The 12855-nt window shown below is 50.1% G+C and overlaps 1 protein-coding gene across 1 annotated transcript in view; it reads left to right on the top strand.

Moving 5' to 3' along the window:
* The first annotated feature begins 10892 nt into the window (after nt 1–10892).
* The window catches only part of CCL1 (C-C motif chemokine ligand 1), a 3811-nt gene continuing 1848 nt past the window's right edge, over nt 10893–12855 (top strand). The window contains exons 1-2 of the mRNA XM_040244035.1: nt 10893–11056; nt 12448–12562. Of these exons, the coding sequence (XP_040099969.1) occupies nt 10981–11056; nt 12448–12562 (191 nt within the window). The 5' untranslated portion in view covers nt 10893–10980. The remainder of the gene's footprint in view (nt 11057–12447; nt 12563–12855) is intronic.

Here is a 12855-nt window from a genome sequence, read left to right as displayed (position 1 = left end):
GGTTAACTTTGTCAGTCCTTAAGCTCCAGGAGGCCTGGGCCTATGTGCTCCTGCTCAGCACGTAGTTAACATCTTCCATTAGGTGAAGGGGTCGGGGAGAGTTCACATCTGCAAAACAACTCAGGAAATTCGCATCAAATACTATTATCAAAGTACATCAGAAAGGTGCTAAAGCAGAGGACAAGGGGGAAGGCCCCACAGGGCCCTGCTCAGTTACACTAGTAAGTGGTGACCTGGATTAAAATGCAGGTGTCTGGACCCAAGTCCAGTGCTTTCCCCACTACGCTAGAGGACAGAGGGGAAGGCCAGGGGACCCAGATGTCCAGACTCTTCAGACCAGAACATCCCAGGCCCAGCTCCACCTCTGAGCTGAATACAATGTCTGTGATCAGATCAGTTCACTCCAGACACTAGGAGGCCAGACCAGGCAACCAGGGGCCTCTTTGGGTGGCCAGCTCTCAGCTGAGCCTGGGAGCCAGGCCTCAAGGGCGCTGATGGAAAAGTGTCCCTGCCTGGGCTCCCCTTGGCTCCCAGGGCTGTGGTCCCAAGATGCAGTGGGAAATGGGCAGTGGCCGAGGAGGGGCCCGGGCCGTCCAGGCACTGCCCCGGGGGAAGAGGGCTCCTCGGGGGACTTTCCTAGCAGCCTGTGGACAGGAGGCGTTGGTGGTTTGGGGGGACATATTTTGGGGTCAGACTGTTGCCACTTCCTGCCCCTGCATCCTTGCTCTGTGGGGTGCAAAGGCTGGGGCTTTTTTCCTACCAGTCCCTGCAGAGGGGGCACCATGCCCTGGCCTCCAGGTGTGCCACAGGAATCCTGCAGCCCTTTCTGCTATTTTAGGGGCCCCCATCGGGCCCTGCTTCTCTCTCTGAGCACATCCCAGCTCTTTTGGTCCTGAGCATAAAGCCGGAAATCACAGAGGAAGAACCCCGTCTGGGAGTTAAGGTGGGGCTCTCTTCAGGGGTCCCGGTGAGGCAGCTCCCTTGTCCTCTGCTTCTGGCTCCTCATCTGTAATGTGAGATGAGATGTGTGTGTGTGTGTGTGTGCGTGTGTATGTGTGTGGGTATGTGCTAGTAGCTCAGCCATGTCCGACTCTTTGCTACTCTTTGCTACCAGGGACGTGGCTCCTCTGTCCTTGGAATTCTCCAGGCAAGAATACTGGAGTGGGTTGCTATGCTCTCCCCCAGGGGATCTTCCCAACCCAGATATTGAACCCAAGCCTCCCGCATTGTGGGCAGATTCTCTTACCATCTGAGTTACCAAGGAACCCAGTGCGATGTGATGGTTCACCCCAGTTGTTCTGATAGTCCTCCTGAGGGCCGGGCTGATTCGGCTCACACTTGACCCCTGAATACTCACAGGGACTTTACAAAGCACGTATTTTGGGTTCAGGGCATGACAGCTCAACAACCACAAAACTGAGGTGACAAAACATTCAAAAGCCAAGTCCAGGTCTTGCCTACCACACCTCTGAGCTTCTGGTTTTGTGGGAGCTTTCTAACTTTTAGATGGGCCTGGCTCCTAGGGTGGGTGGTGGGTGCTTGACTCCACGGACTGTAGCCCACCAGGCTCCTCTGTCCATGGGATTCTGCTGACAAGAATACTGGAGCTGGGTACCATTTCCTCCTCCAGGGGATCTTTCCAACCCAGGAATCAAACCTGGGTCTCCTGCATTGGCAGGTGAATTCTTCACCACTGAGCCACAGGGGAAGCAGCTCCTAGGGTGGGTGGGATCCAAATCCTTAGAGGCTGTGATGAGCCCTGCTAAGCTCTGTTTCCCTTGATTGTCATCAGAAAGGGCAGGGGGACAGCCCCAGCACTTCCCTCAGCAGTTATGGCCTGTTAAGGCCTGACCAAAAGGCAACCGTTCCATGTCGGATGGAAGAGGGTGCTGTTTAGGATGTAGCTTGTGGTTGGGGCTCTGTTTGCACTTGGAGACCCAGAACATCATTTAATGCCAAACCAGAGAGGGTCTCAGTAGCCATCCAGTGAGGCTAGCAGTAGGGCTGGATTATCTAGAGAGCCCTCTCTTGATACTCGAATGACCTTGAACTCAGAGTACAACAGTTCATAGTGAGGTTCAAGCAAGTGTCTTTTGATAAAAGCTTCCTGAGTCATCCTAATATGAATCGCATTTCCAGGGAAAGAGTCACTGATTTAGGCCAACCTCCCCAAGTGGCCCAGTGGTAAAGAATCCACCTGCTAAGCAGAAGACATGGGTTCACTCCCTGAGTCGGGAAGATCCCCTGGAGAAAGGAATGGCAACCCACTGCAGTATTCTTGTCTGGGAAATCCCATGGACAGAGGAGCCTGGCGGCTATACTCCAGTGAGTTGCAGAGAGTTGGACACGACTTAGTGACTAAACAACACCACCACATTTAACTTATTTTTTAACAGTGTTTTCCCCTTTAATATAGTGAATAGGTTACTTCTCCAATGGAAAAAAAAAGTTATAAAATTGGTTTGATCAAACATTATCTTATAAATTTTCTTACTAAGAGTACAATTAATCCACAATTGTAAATAACTTATTTCAATTCACCATTCTATCAAAATTAAAAAGACAAGACCAGTAGTTTTGAAAGAAGATAAAAATTAAGTAGAAACAGCATAGGAATGGAAAGAAAGATAAAGCTTACCAAAGATAAGTAAAAATGACTGTTACCAATGTCCATCAAGAGAGCCAGCATAGTGTATTAAGAGTGTGGGCTCTATATGTGAAACATATACACTACCTATATGTATAGATAGCCATGGGAATCTGCTGTATTATCAGGGAGCTCAAACCCAGTGCTCAGTGAGGACTGAAAGGGGTGGGAGGGGCTTCCCTCGTAGCTCAGTTGGTAAAGAATCCACCTGCAATGCAGGAGACCTGGGTCCAATCCCTGGGTCGGGAAGATCCCCCAGAGAAGGAAATGGCAACCCACTCCAGCATTCTTGCCTGGAGAATCCCATGGACAGAAGACTCTGGCAGAGGAATCTGGTATGTTATATATACATAACTTATACACTGTTATGTACATATAACATAGAATGTATAACAACGCCACATTTTAGGTGGGATAACTAAGGCCCAGAGCAGGGAAGTGATCTGCCCCAAATTTCACAGAAAACCAACGGCAGATCCCAGAAACCCTGTCTGCCGATTTTTCACCCTTTTTCTGCAGAACAACCACACCTCCTTACCTGTCACAATTCCTGGATTCTTTTTTTTTTTAGATTTTTAAAAATAAATTTGTTTTTAATTAGAGGATGACTGCTGTACAGTATTGTCTCCGTTTCTGCTCTGCATCAGCATGAATCAGTGACAGGCACTTACATGTGCCCCCTCCCTCTGGCACATCCCTCTCAGCTCCCATCTCATCCTACCCCTTTGGGGGCAGTTTAGTCACTAAGTCGTGCCCGACTCTTGCGACCCCATGGACTGTAGCCTGCCAGATTCCTCTGTTCATGGGATTCTCCAGGCAAGAATACTGGAGTGGGTTGCCATTTCCTTCTCTGGGGGATCTTCCCAACCCAGGGATTGAACCCAGGTCTCCTGCATTGCAGGCGGATTCTTTACCAACTGAGCTACGAGGGAAGCCCCTCCCACCCCTTTCGGTTGTCACTGAGCACTGGGTTTGAGCTCCCTGATAATACAGCAGATTCCCATGGCTATCTATACGTAGGTAGTGTATATGTTTCAATGTTACTCTTTCAATTCATCCCTCCCTTCTCCTGGGCTCTTTCAAACCCCCTGGTCCTACCATTTTCTTCTATTCATTGGGTCCTGCAGGCTCCAGCATAGGCCCTCAGTGCAAACCACAAACCTGGCCACATCCCAGGCCTGAGCAAAAGATGACGTAAGGCCCTTTCTCCACTGACAGACAACAGGCCCAGGTCCTAAGGCTCGAGCCCAGGAAACAGGATCTTGTGACTATGGCCCAGGTCCTCTGGGCTCCACTTCCAGCCTCTCCCTGCAGGCCCACTTCCTTCCCCCCGTGCCAGATGCATCCACTCCACGTCATCTGTTAGCAAGCCATCCAACAATTGTTCAATTTTCCTTAAGGGATACGTCACGTTTAATCCTCAAACAAGACTGTGAGCAAATGGCATTATTTCGAGATGAGGCTGAGAGGTTAAGAAAGGAAAAGAAGTCACACAGATGGTGTACAGAGGAACTGGGGCCGGCGCCAGGCAGAGTCCACCCTCATAACCACACACAGAATGCTATCCAGCCCCCACCCGCCACCCCCACTCTGGTAAATTCCACCTTCATCCTTCCAGACCCAGTCGAGACGCCACATTGCACCCCAGTGAGCGCCTCCTTCCCCCACCATGGACACGTGCAGAGCCTGGTCTGTATATTACAGCAGCCCTGACCGCCGGTACCCACTTGTTGGTTGGCATATCTGTTTCCCTTTCGAGACCCTGGCTATGTGGTCAGCTCTCCTCTCTCGCCTGGCTGCCTGAGTGCCAAGCAGGCCCTCAGAAGATGTTTGCTGAGTGACTGAGTGAGCAGATGAATGAATCGGCACATCAGAAACTGGGATCTGTCACCAGCATCCCACGTGTGGAATGGTGCCCATCAACACACTCAGAAAGTGGTCCGATCGCATGTGCTAGAGGGTCCAGGGGAGTACAAACCAGCAAAGGGTTTGGGCCAGAGCTGTTCACCTTAATATTGTCACTTGCTGCCCGTAGGACTCCTTTCACCTCTGGGGTATCTGCTACTTGTCTGTGGCAGAGGGATGACAAGAGTCACTGTGCACCCACCCTGGATGGGGTGCTGGGGCATGAAATGGGCACCATGACAGAGGCACTCCTGCCCCTCAGGAGCTTCCAGACAAGAGAGGGGTGTGGACCACCAGGCAATTCCTCGAGTGCAAGGTGGCTGCTGTGGGGAGTGAGCCTGCTTCATGCTGGAGCTCGGTGGTGGGGTGGGGTCAAGGGCAGCCTGCACGGGGTCTGCCAAATGAAACCGGAACAAGCATCTCAGGCAGAAGGGCAGTGAGTTCCCAGTGTATGTGGAGCTAGAGCTCTGGGGATCACATCCGTCCAGGACGGGGTAAGCTGAGCCAAGACATTTGGACCTCACCTCTGAACAGTGGGCTCAGTGGCTTTCACTCAGGAGCTCCACAGCTATGGACACAAACTGAAAAACTGGTACATGGATGGACCTGGAGATTGTCATCCTGAGTGAAGTAAGTCAGACAGAGAAAGAAAAATATCATATGGCATCCCTTTTATGAGGAATCTAGAAAGAAATGATACAAATGAATTTATCTACAAAACAGAAACAGACTCATAGGTACAAAGAACAAACTTATGGCTGCCAGTAGGAAAGGATGGGGAGAAGAGATACTAGGCAGTTAGGGATGAAATGTACACACAGCTACATTTTAAATGGATAACCATCAAGGATTACTGCCTAGCACAGGGAACTCTGCTCAATGTTACATGGCAACCAGAATGGGAGGGGAGGCTGGGGGAGAATGGATACATGTATAGGTATAGTTGCTGTCCAAAGGGACAGGTCCCTTTGCTGTCCACCTGGAACTATCACAGCATTGTTAACTGGCTACTGCAATGTAGAATAAAAAGTTAAAAAAAAAAAAAACAAAAAAACCTAGTGATCATCTCTGCTGTGACATTCTTTGGGCATCCCTGGGTTGCGGCTACTACATGAGACGCTTGATGCCTCGTTCGCTTTGTCACTGAGAGCTGGGTAACACAGGCCTCCTTAAAAGCACAAAGGGGCTGAATGTTAGAGAGACGATGGGGGACAAGGGAACCCAGGCAGAGGGTAAGAGATGCTGGAAAGCACAAGAAAGCGTTTTCAGTTCAAGGGTTTTAAGTGCTGGGGGCACTGTGGCTGGGCTTGTGCTTACGGGAAGCAGCCAGGCGCAGACGTGGGAACACTGCTCCTGGAGGGGACACTGAGTTCCTGGGCACCTGGTAACCCAGGATTAGAAAGAAACCAGGATGCGGGTCCTGGATAGGGAAGTGGTGTCACTGCCTGGGTCCTATAACGAAGCCCCAGACGGTCCAAGATTGAGGGACAAAGAGGGAGGGGTGTGGTTTTATTGAGCCTCTACAACGTGTCAGGCCCCGGGGTAAGCACTTCCTGGTACTCTGCAGCTCACAGAACAGGAGGTCTATTCTCAAGCACTGACCACGCAGGGAGCTATAAGCCCTGCGGGGCAGGCCTGCTATCTGGCTTGTGTCTGCTGTGTTCCCAGGACCTGACATATTTTAGGTATCCCACAGTGATTTTTTTTTAATTTTAAACTTTTAATTTTGTATTGGAATATAGCCACTTAACAATGTTGTGATAGTTTCAGGTGGACAGCAAAGGGGCTTATCCCTACACGGACATGTATCCATTCTCCCCCAGACTCCCCTCCCATCCAGGCTGCCACAAAACATTGAGCAGAATTTCACATGCTCTACAGTAGGTCCTTGTTGATTATCCATTTCAAATAGATCAATGTGTACAGGACCACCCCAAACTCCATAACTATCCCTTCTCCCCACCCTTTACCCCAGGCAATCATAAGTTCATTCTCTAAGCCTCCGCAGTGATTTGGGATGATCCAACTTTCTTTCCCTCTCTCCTCCTTTCTGCCCTTGTTAGTTTTCTCTCCCTTCCTTTCTTCTTACTGTGTTCCAAGATAAGGTGAGCCATCTCATCGAATCCTTTAAAGAGCCCTAAGTTAGGTTATGGTTGGGGAGTTTATTTTGAAAACAATGGAGAGTTTTACCAGACCCCTTAGGCAGTGGATTTGAAGAAGGAAGGAATTAAGGCTCGGAAGTGTTAAGTTACTTACCCTAAGTCACACAGCTAAAAAGGAATAGGGCTGAAATATGACCCAGTTGCTCCTGAGGCCAAATACACTTCCTCCCTAAGTGAGAGAACTCAGAAAATTTGGCCCCAGAGATGGACGATGGGAGGCCAGGATTCCCACAGCTGTGTGATGTCAGGCAAACGACACCTCCCACCATTGGTTTCTATGTCTGGGTCTGAAGAATCAGGCTGAAATGTAACTGGAGGGGTGGCATGCAGGGCCAGGCTCCAGTGCCCCCAGGCCAGCATGGTTTAGGCAAGAACCTGGGGAGGAGAGAGGAGATGATCTTAAGATGAACTCACACCATTTGAGCTCTGTCTGACCTCTACCCATCCTCAGTAAGTTGGTCCCCAAAGATGACTTCACCAAAGATGACTAATAAGAAAACCTTTCTATAGGCACACATTAGTTTTTAAACTTCTAACTAAGAAAAGGGTTGTTCTCACGAGAAACTGATTCAGTATTGATGCTGCAGACCACTTCTTATCTCTCATCATCTATGCAGTTCTGACCCATCTTGTTCAAAGCCGTGAATTTTTTATTGAGTTATTACTTGGCCTATGCTTTGTGCCAAGCCTGGGCAAGAAGAGATGGCCTTGGGGTGCGGGAGGTATCGTGTGGGATGCTAGATTTCCGTGTGGTAGGCGCCTCCGGCCGGTACCTCTTGCTTCTGCAGGAGCTGGGAAACGGGGAGGCGTGACTAAGACCTTCTGTCTTCTCTTTTCCTGTCCTGGGTTTGCGGTGGCCACAATGAGGGGGAGGAGGGGAAGTGAACTGCTAGAGGGGCAGCCCCGTCCTTGTCTCGAGTGGGCTGGGCAGCAAACCCAGAAGGAGGGGAGAGCGAAAAATTTCCTGTGTGGCCACCTGGCTCCTCACTGTGTACCAAGTGAGTCTAAAGGACCTGCGGTTACCTTTGACCAACTGATGTCCCTTTATCTCCTTCCTCTTGGAGACACACTAAAGTGACAGTTTGGAGAAGGCAATGGCACCCCACTCCAGTACTCTTGCCTGGAAAATCACATGGGCGGAGGAGCCTGGTAGGCTGCAGTCCATGGGGTCTCGAAGAGTCGGACACGACTGAGCGACTTCACTTTCACTCTTCACTTCCATGCATTGGAGAAGGAAATGGCAACCCACTCCAGTGTTCTTGCCTGGAGAATCCCAGGGATGGGGGAGCCTGGTGGGCTGCCATCTACGGGGTTGCACAGAGTCGGACACGACTGAAGCGACTTAGCAGCAGCAGCAGCAGCAGCAGCAAAGTGACAGTCACGGAATAAAAAAGGATCAGTCTGTGAGGGCAAAGGGAATAGGAGAGAGACTACGATGTCTTCGAGATTTCAGCTGCTTTAAGTACTTTCTGCGTAGCAGGAAGCAGCTGGTCGAGGAAAGCACTGATGGAGCAAGGCAACAGTTAGCTGTGGTCCTTCATGAAAGCGTGTTCAGAGGTGGCTGCACGTGGTGATCAGACGGCCAGACGCCCCAGGGTCCACCATTCCTTCTGTGCAGTGAAGTCTCAGTATAACCTTGGCAAAGTCAGTTTCTTCCTTCTGAGACTCATTTTTTCCCATCAGTAATAGGAAGAGACCCTACTGAATTCTTATCTGCTGGTGCCTGAATTACCTTGAGCTTCCCATTCCTGCCCCCCGACATGTAGAGGCACATTTGTTTTGATGCTGCTTCTGAAATGGAGCAAAGGTATTTTTGCATTTTTTCCCCCTCCCAAGACACTTTTCAAGCCACTGCTGCAGGTGGTCTTCAAGGCAAATTTCATCTCTGACATGCCAGGACTCCCATCCAGGTGTTAGGATGAAGAATACATGGAATGGAGGGGTTGTGAGGATGTAAGACCTTCATGTGCAAGAGCCAGGCACAGAGGGGCTTCAAAGGGAGCTGAAGGACTCTCGGCTGGGGATGGCAGAAGGGGCTTTACAGAGACACTGGTGTCTGCAATGGGTAGAAAATTCACAGAGGGAGACAACGAGGAGGGCCCTGTGGATGGAGCTTACAGTGGCAGCAAATCCTGGAGATAAGAAAGCATGGGGCTTCTGCAGAGAGTAGCAAATACTGTAACTACAGGAATCCATGGAGACATCACCTGCGTTACAAATGGCCAGGTCAGCAGTTTGCACTTCAGCCCACTGACCATGGGAAACCATCAAGTTGGCATCGTGATTTTTTGAATAATTAATTAATTCATTAATTTGACTGTAATGGGTCTTAGTTGCAACACCCAGGATCTTCCTTGTGGCCTATGGGCTCTCTAGCTGGTTGTGGTCCGTGGGCTGAGGTGCTTCACAGCATGTGGGATCTTAGTTCTCTGGTCAAGGATTGAATCCTGATCTTCCTAACCACTGGACCACCAGGGAAGTTCCAGCCTTGTGACTTTTAAAAAATTTATTTATTTTTTTACTGAAGGACAATTGCTTTACAGTGTTGTATTGGTTTCTACCAAACATCAACGTGAATCAGCCATAGGTTTACCCATGTCACCTCCCACTTGAACCTCCCCTCCACCTCCCTCCCCATCCCACCTCTCTAGGTTGTTACAGAGCCCTGGTTTGGGTTCCCTGAGTCACACAGCAAATTCCCATTTGCTCTCTATTTTACGTTTGGTAATATATGTTTCAGGTTACTTTCTGTACATTCCACCCTCTCCTTCCTCCCCAACCCCCACCCCCGTGTCCATAAGTCTATTCTCTATGCCTGTGTTTCCACTGCTGCTCTGCAAATAGGCTCATCAGCATCATCTTTCTAGATTCCATATATATATGTCAGTATACAATATTTGTTTTTCTCTTTCTGACTTATTTCACTCTGTATAATAGGCTCTAGGTTCATCCACCTCGTCAGGACTGACTCAAATGTGTTCCTTCTTATCAACCTTGTGATTTTCATGCACAGATATAGGCCAGCTACCTTTTTTGAGCACCTAGTATATGCTGCTTATGCCATGCATCTGCACTGCACACCAAGTCTTCATGACCTGGCAGTCACTTGTCTCTCTGGCCATTTCCTCACTGTCCTTCATGCCTCGCTGTCTTTACACAAGCTCCTTCCTCTATGGACAGGCCCCTTTCCACTTAAGAGCCTTCCTGCTAGAGACTTTGCTTGAACAACATTCCTCTGGGAGCCTCTCCCCTGTGAGCAATTCCCAGGCCTCCCCTGTGCCCTCCACATGGCACGTCCCCTACTGTCCTTGCGCCAACTGGCTTTTCCTTACTGATCTGCGAGTCAAAGGGCAATGACTTTTATTTTCTTGTTAGCTGTCTTCCCTGAGGCTAACCAAGGACTGAGAACAGGGCAGGCTGTTGAAAAGTATTGTGATCGGGAAAATAGAATTTGCAGCTATCTGGGCCAGGCCCTAGACACAAAACATAGCAGATCTTATTTTTTAAATTTACTTATTTTTTAAAAATTACTAATTAGTACTTATTTGGCTTTGTTGGGTCTTAGTTGCTGCACGGGGGATCTTTAATCTTCACTGAGGCATGCAAACTCTTAGCTGTGGCATGCGGGGTCATATTTCCTGATCAGGGATCAAACCCATGCCTCTGGAATTGGAAGCACAGAGCGTTAGCCACTGGACTACCAGGGAAGTCCCAGCAGATCTTATTGAATGCTCCCGCACACCCGTGAGACTTGAGTTACTCTTCCCATTTTGCATGACAGATGTGACTAAGGTGAGTTTATGCATCCGCTGATTTGCAGATGTGGGATTTAAACCCAGGTGTGTCTCCTCCGTGCTGCTGCAGACTTCTGCTCCATCATGTTCCTGGGACAGGGACTCCATTGCTGGATGGAAAGACATGAGGTCAGAGGAGACACAGGCCACTTCCTCTCATTCAATTTTCTCTATGCCCTACTCAGCTGGGACAGCTTCTACGAGGCCTCTCAAGATCCTTATCTGCACCTGCGCTTGGGGAACTTTTCCTATACCTCTCACACCTCCCAGGAGAGTTGGAGAAAGGAATTTTCCACGTGGTCACTGGACATGAGTAACTGTGGCTTCCCCACCTCTGCACTGGGGCTTGGAAAACCCCACCCAGGTCTTCTGATAAAAGCCCTGGGCCCTGCAGGATAGACCAGAGGAGAACTCTTTGCATCACCAGACTCACTGAGACCCTTGCAGCGAGGTCTGAGACGGACAACCCGAGATGAAGCTCATCATCCCCGCACTGGTGTGCCTGCTGCTGGCAGGAATGTGGTTACAGGATGTGGACGCCAAGAGCAGTGAGTTTGGCTGGAGTCACTTTGCTTCTCTTTGGGGAGGGCGGAGACTCAGGCGGGCACTCTGGGGTTGCAGGGTCGGGGAACAGGTTCACCTTGAGCTCCCTGCCTCCATCTCCACTCCTTCGGGAAGAATTCTCCTCGAAGAGGAGGAAGGGAGGTCTTGGTTGGGGCAGGGGGCCAGCAAAAGAAATGTGACTCTGGAGTCCACACTGACCACTGAGCAGCTCGCTTCAGTCAAAGGAGGTCTGCTTCGTCTAGACTCTGCAGACTGATGGATGGAAGTGGTGAGGTCATTTAGGCGAGCTGGAGGCCTGAGGTCCAGAGGAGGGACTGATAGGGTCTTGCCTCCACCAGGCAGAATCTGAGGTCAGGACAGATTGGCTAACCTTGGGCAAGTCACTTGACCTCCCAAACTCTGGTTTTGCCATCAGTAAATTGGGATTTGATAATGCCTACCCTCTAAAGCCCCTCCAGTACTTTGGCCACCTCATGCGAAGAATTGACTCATTGGAAAAGCCTCTGATGCTGGGAGGGATTGGGGGCAGGAGAAGGGGACGACCGAGGCTGAGATGGCTGGATGGCATCACTGACTCGATGGACGTGAGTCTGAGTGAACTCCGGGAGTTGGTGATGGACAGGGAGGCCTGGTGTGCTGTGATTCATAGGGTCCAGAGTCGGACACGACTGAGGGACTGAACTGAACTGAACCCTCTAAAGCTGGTGAGAGCATACTGACCTAACGAGAGACATGTGAAATGGGCTTTGCAAGCAGTCAAACTAGGAGGTCTGAAATGCAAGTCTTTTGAGGGCAGGCTGAGGGGTGGGGTTACAAACCGGCAGAGTGGAACTTGGGGATCAGAGCTGTGAGCAGGGTAGAGGACCTTCTGGAGTGGTTGGGGGTGGGGGAAAGCTTGGCGGTTCCCGGAAGCTCTTTCCTGATCACTTCTTCGAGTTTAAGCTCCTAGCACAGTCTCTAATCCCGCCCCAAATAGCAGACTGCAGTTGAATCAGACTCACCAGGGCCCCAGGGCCCTTGAACCCAAATGTAGGGGCAGAACCATGGACTAGCAGTGGGATGTCATAGCTAGAAGAGACTTTAGAAATCAGTTTTTAAAAGTCTCGTTTTACAGCTGGGAGGTCCGGAGTTCAGAGGAAAGGCTCATCTTGACCAAAGCCACACAGCTGTTTTGTCAGGGCCTGGGATCTGAACCCCAGTGTCCTGACTCTGCCTGAATGCAGAACGAGGTGGCTGATGAGACACTAGGTCCTTTGGATGTGGCCCCAAAGCCTGAGCCTGTCCCGGAAGCGTTTTTCCGCCCTTCGTCCTGGGTGAGAGGAACTCAGTATGGGTTGAGAAATAAACGCAAGCCATTCTCGGGCTTCTCTTCTAGTGCATGTGCCATCCTCCAATTGCTGTTACGTAACAGTGAAGAGAAAGATTTCTCCGAAGAAAATCCAGTGTTACAAGCACATCAGCTCCGCCTGCTCCCACGACAACCGTCTAATGTAAGAAATGTATCCTCTTCCGTCCCTCATTCAACTTCTCCGGAGAACAGAATCGGGCCCATCTGGGATTAGAGTCCCAGACGCTAGATGGCGATGTTCCACTAGATTAAGGTTTTCTTTTAACCAAGCCATCGAGCCTGCCAAAACCTTGGGTGCAGAGCCAAGAGTGGACGCTAGGGAGAGCACCTGTGTTCCCGCAGTGACATGGGTTTCTTAAAGCTCCAGGGCGCCAACTGTATTGTATCTTAATACTTTATGCCCAGAGCTTAAAAGCTCCAGGCACTACTGTGTGA

This window comes from Oryx dammah, unplaced genomic scaffold, assembly GCF_014754425.2.
Source record: "Oryx dammah isolate SB20612 unplaced genomic scaffold, SCBI_Odam_1.1 HiC_scaffold_8, whole genome shotgun sequence".
NCBI lineage: Eukaryota > Metazoa > Chordata > Mammalia > Artiodactyla > Bovidae > Oryx > Oryx dammah.
This window is presented reverse-complemented; position numbering and strand designations above follow the sequence as displayed.